General features: G+C 45.7%; 1 protein-coding gene across 1 annotated transcript; it reads left to right on the top strand.

Moving 5' to 3' along the window:
• The first annotated feature begins 537 nt into the window (after positions 1 to 537).
• On the top strand, positions 538 to 3,281 carry FANCF (FA complementation group F). The gene has a single exon (XM_074276158.1). The coding sequence runs from the start codon at positions 1,770 to 1,772 to the stop codon at positions 2,901 to 2,903; it is 1,134 nt and encodes a 377-aa protein (XP_074132259.1). The 5' UTR covers positions 538 to 1,769; the 3' UTR covers positions 2,904 to 3,281.
• Positions 3,282 to 5,709: the final 2,428 nt, after the last annotated feature.

Here is a 5,709-nt window from a genome sequence, read left to right as displayed (position 1 = left end):
GAAGAAAATTTCCCCCCCAAAGGAACTTGATCTAGAAACCCTTGACTGTTTCCTTATCTCACCCTATCTCACCCCGCACAGGCCCATTCTTCACTTATTTTCCTTGTGAATGATCCAGTCCATTTAAATGTTTGTAAAGAACCCTTTTGAGGATTCCCACTTGCTTAGAAAACTAGATGTTGACTGCTTGCCATCTGGGGGAGGGGGTTGGGGGAGGAAGGGAAAAAATCTGAATAGAAGTAAGTGCAAGGGATAATGTTGTAAAAAATTACCCATGCATATGTACTGTCAAAAAAATGTTATAATTATAAAATAAAATAAAAATTAAAAAAACAACAACAAAAACAACAACAACAACAACAACAACAACAACAACAAAAAAAAACAAAAAAAAAAAAAAAAAAAGAAAACTAGATGTCTCTTAGTCTAGTGTCCTACTAGGCCGAGTCTGCAGAAAAGCCTCTGAAGGTTTATGTCCATACTTTTTTTTCTGTAAAACTCCCCCTTTACCCCAAAATACTATTTTGTTACATTTTCTTAAATTTCAGAGTTAATTTTTTAATTGCACATAACACAAATGCATCTTTTATGTGTAACTTTTTCTTTTTTATAACTTGTTACTGATGTTAATTGATGATTAAGTTGACAATAAAAGCATTAAAAATTAAAAGATAGCAAGATTCCCTAGAAAAGGGAAATCTCTGGACCACTTCTAATGCCTCTTACTCTTTCTTCTGTTTATCCATAGAATCTCCTTGAACCTAAGCGGCTGTGAAATGAAATGAAATGAAATAGTCCATAGTTTCTCCCTAGAAATCTTTAGGTAAAGATTTTATTCTATTTAGTCTATTTTTAAATTGATTTAGACTATTTAGTGGGTCTATTTTGTTCAGAACTTTTTAATAAAGACTTTTAAATGAAAGTTTCCTTTTTAAGACTGCGAACCACATGTCTGCAAGTGGATTCTCTATTTCAATCTACCCGAACCCTCCTTAGAACTCCTATACCAAAGAAGCAGTTTCAGTTCCTTCCTTTTCCCAATATATAAATTGTCTTCTTTGATAGTTTCTGCCCTCAAGGAGCTTACACTCTGCTTCATTTTTGTTGTTTTTTGTTTTTTTTCCACAAAATCTAACACAGAGAAATCAGTTATTCCATAAACATTTAAGGCCCTGCTGTGTCATGTATGTGTGGGCACGCAGGCATTTAAATACTTTATTTCCTTGATTTATTTCTACTTTTCATAATTTCTCTCCTATATGTTTTCATATATTCGTGTACATATATATCTAAATATTATATAACATACGTACATATCCATATTTATAGTGCATATGGACATTGCATGTGTATGTTTATATTGGTATACATAAAAAATCTGAATAGCGCTAAGTTATTGCGTCCCCACAGTTTTGGTCTATGCACGTTTTCAGGCATTTGCAATACTAAATGAAACATCTAGTCAAGTTAATTGATGGCCGAAGAAATCAAGAGACCTCTGATCCTTCTCTAGCTGAGCACCCCCAGCGTAGCGTTATTTTTTTTTTTCCGTATGTAAAATAGAAACCACGTTCCCCTGGAAACCGTTACTATGGTTGCTCGGAAAGTCCAAGAGAAGTTTCTATTTCCCCGCCTTATTTGACCACAGTAAGTATGGTGCCTGATTGACAGATTTTTGCGCCAATGAGGATGGAGGTTTTGTGGACACAACGGAAGAAGAGAAGGAGGAGAAGCCGGGCGCGTTGCGTCATCTCCGGCGCGCCGCGGCGATGGAGCTGTTGCTGGAGCAGCTGGAGCGATTCGCTGAGGTGCTGGCCGTGTCCCGCACGCGCCACGCGGGCAGTTGGGGGCGTGTGGCCGTGCGCCGCTCGCTGTGCTGGGCTCGCTACCTCCGGCACGTGCACGGGCGCTTTCGCCTCCGCGGCCCGGTGCGGGCTGCGCTGGAAGGGAGGCTGCGGCGCCTACGGCTGCGGCCTGCGCCCCAGGACGGGGACTCGGCCCACACGGCGCCCGGCTTAGAGTCAGGTCCGCTGCGGAGCTTCGAGGGCCTGGGCTGCGGGGAGCAGCTGTTGGCGCTGGGGCTGCTGGAGAACGCGTCGCTGCCCAGCCCCGCGCTGCACGAGCTGCTCCAGCACCTGCGGCCTGAGGAGCCCTCGGAGGAAGGCAGCGACGAGCGAGGCCTAGGAGACCGCCTAGCCGAGCTGGCCCGCCGCCGGGCCGCCTCCCAGCTGCTGCGGCCGCTGCTGGGCTCCAGCCCGGCCCAGCCTGACCCCGTGCTCCGCCGGACTGAGGCCGAGCTGCTGCTGCTGCGGCTCCGCCAGGAGGCTGAGGCCGAGCCCGGGGCCGAGGCCCTGCTCCTGGACCGCCTGTGGCAGCAGCTGCCCCAGTCCCGCTGGCTGACCGTGGTGGCCGAAGCGCTGCTGCTGCAGCCCGCGCCTGGGCCCAGAAGGGAAGACTGCAGTTCGGATGAAGATGATCCGGGGAGCCCGTCGGACCTGGGGCCGGCCACCGCCACGCCCCTGCTGGCCTGGCTCCTGTCACGGCCCGCCCCACTGGCCGCCCTGTGCCGCCTCCTGCCCACGCCTCTGCTGGCCTCCCTGGCCAGCCGCCATTCCGACCTGGCCGAGGCCTGCCTGGATTTGCTCTGGGACTGGGCCAGCCACCTGCACTTTGACCTGACTAAGGGCGCCTGGGTTGGGACAGACCCCGAGGGACTCACTTGGGAGCGCCTCCGAGACTGCTACCGAAGCTTCTGCCAAGCCCCGCCCCCCCTGAGCATTCAGGCTCGCATTGCTTTGGACAGCTGCAGGGCCCGCGATGGGGGCTTCGAAGCCCCGGGGCTCAGTGTGTGGACCGACCTGGGGCGAGACCTGGGCTTGGAGGAGCCCCCTGGAGAGGGCTGAGGCTCACAGCTCCACCCTCCCCCCCCACGCATGCGCGGCCGTTACTGACCAGAGCTGGGAAAAGCCTGGGCAGGGCCTCGAGGCAAGCGGTCCCAGGCTGCAAGAACCAGTACCGGACCTCCGCCCCCAGAGCTCCAAACGATCCGAACAAATCCCAGTTTTCCACTCCTTACCAGCACTTTAAATTAGGAATGCCTTCAACCGTTAATACAGTATTTTTGACCAAAAACAGCCTGTTTGAGATGATTTTAAATGGGCTAAGCCTTCTGCAGTTATTTAAAAGTTTGCCTTTACCTTGTTGATAATTTTTTTTAATTTTTCTGAAAAAAAAAAGAATTTAAATTAAACCTATATCCTTTGGGCAGGCCTCAGAAATTATTCCATTTCTGATTTTTTCAAATAGAATACATTTTGAGTGGTGTTTGTGTGGAGAAAAGTGTTCACAAAAGGGTTTTTTATTAAATTTTTTGGTGATGCTTTATAATATCACAATCATTTCTGGAAATGTCTCTTCTTTATGCAGTTGAGGCCAGCCCCACCTCCTTTTTAAAGAAAAAGTTAAGCCAAAGCAATTGAAATCAGATCTGTTCTGAGGTGGCTAGGTGGCGCAGTGGATAGAGCACCAGCCCTGAATTCAGGAGGACCTGAGTTCAAATCTGGTCTCAGACACTTATCACTTCCTAGCTGTGTGATCCTGGGCAAGTCACTTAACCCCTCCCTCAGGAAAAAAAAAAAATCAGATCTGACAATGTGTGCTGTCTGCTTTCCTTCATTAGGAAGGAAGAGCGGGCAATCACTTTTATCTATAGATGCTACATTTTAGAGCGGGAAGACCATTACATAAAATTTTCTACAAGCCCCTAATTGAAGAGGAAACAGCTAGGGAAAGGTCAGATGACTTGTCCAAAATCACTTATCTGGGACTCAATCTCAGGTTTTGAGTACATTGATGTTTTCAAATCATACATTTTAAAGCTGGAAGGACTTAACATAAAATTTGGTACAAAGTCCCTCCTTGACTGAAGAGGAAACAGCCAGGGAAAGGTCAGATGACTTGCCCCAAAGTCACCTATTTGGGACTCAAGCTTAGGTAGTGACTACATTCAGTGTTTTCCACTACACTACCATTCTCACTGACTCCCTGGTTTGGGGTGAGAATAGAAACGGAAAGGCCATTGAGGAGAAAGCGGATTCCCCCATGGTAAGTCTTGGGCCTTGGGCCTGTGGCCAGTGGCTGACGTCAGAGGAATGTGGAGGTAGAAGTAGAGAAAACAGCAGCAGCCATCCATTCTTTTGTGGAACTTCATAAATCTGGAACTAATTCCTGGCTTTGGATCCACTCAGCACTGGCTTAAGCAATCAGACTATGTAGTTGTGTCACACAGTTTAGCCCAGTGGTCCTCAAACTTTTTAAATAGGGGCCAGTTCACTGTCCCTCAGACTGTGGGAGGGCCGGACTATAATAAAAAGAAAAACTCACTCTGTCTCCGCCCCTCGGCCCATTTGCCATAACCTGGAGGGCCGCATCAATGTCCTCAGCGGGCCATATCAGGCCTACTTTAAGAACCCCTGATTTAGAGAGACAGCCACCCCATATAGTGATATGCTCACATGTCACATTGTAAACAAATATTTTTGGCCAATTTCTGAGAACACAGTATTAAGAATTTTGAAAGTAGTTATTTTTCCTCTCCTTTGTCTTAAAGATGACCTAAATCCAGAATGGCAATGAGGATGGGCCTTAACGCAGAGTGGAATAGGCAAAAAGTCCCAATTTATTTAGTTTGAAAAGCTGAATCAGACTAAGTGCTTAATGTAATATATACATGCTGCTTGTATTTTTAGATTTTGCTTCAAGAAATGCTATTGAAGTATATGCAGTTTGGCCCTTATCCATGGACTGCTCAATAGTTTAATTTTATTTTGAGTAAAAATGTATCTGCTATTCTTCTTTTGGAATAGTGCTTAACTTTTGTGATCTTCAGTCAACATGCCAGCTGAGTCATGAGATTCACTACATAAACTGTGCCAGATGACTGAGACTCTGATTTACAGGTTTTATTTTTTTATACCCTACTGAAAATTTTTGTCCTTTTCATGAGGAGGCTTTAGAATTTATATGATCCCTACCTTTTGCTGCGGAAATTAAAGAATGGCAAAAATGTAACTGAGAGAATAAGAATCTTAAAGGTTTCTCGGAGCTATAATTTGATCCCAGGCCCCACTCCAGATTTGGCCCCTTTATCCCACATGACTGAGTAGTTCAGGGAAGTGTATGAAGTAAAGGTAATCTCAAAGGGATTTTTTTGAGACCTATCTTTTAGATAAAATTGTGGATTAAAAGATGGCAGCATTCTTCACATTTTGATTAGTCCATTTCTTTTGCATTTTTCCTACTTACTAAATCCAAACAGTTTATTCTGCTGTGTGCATAGGTTTATTTTTGGAAAGATCCCTGACCCTGAGAGGCAGAAGACTTGGGTCCAAGTTCCACAGCTGATTTAAAGTCTCAGTGTACCCAAGAGAAATCATCTCTCTAGGCTTCCATTTCATCAGCTTTAAAATGAGCAGCAATGGGCTAGCCAATGTCTTAAGGTCCTTTCCAGTTCTAACATTCTCATGAGGGTCTGACTGCCATCCAGAAACAAATTGAGAATCTTTTCTCTATTAGGAGAGGCAAACTAGGCTTCAGACCTAACCCCTCTTTTTTCCCATATTAAATCCTGAATTTTAAGAGCTGGAACACTCCCCCCCCCCCCACAGGAAAAAATAATCTCTGTATATACTGGCCTCCCCACTGTCCTAA

This window comes from Sminthopsis crassicaudata, chromosome 6 (genome assembly GCF_048593235.1).
Source record: "Sminthopsis crassicaudata isolate SCR6 chromosome 6, ASM4859323v1, whole genome shotgun sequence".
Lineage (NCBI taxonomy): Eukaryota > Metazoa > Chordata > Mammalia > Dasyuromorphia > Dasyuridae > Sminthopsis > Sminthopsis crassicaudata.
Note: the sequence above shows the minus strand (reverse complement) of the source record. Positions and strands in the feature narration are given on the sequence as shown.

Coding starts and splice junctions, on each gene's coding strand:
- FANCF (XM_074276158.1), top strand. CDS start 1,770: ATGGAGCTGTTGCTGGAGCAGCTGGAGCGATTCGCTGAGGTGCTGGCC.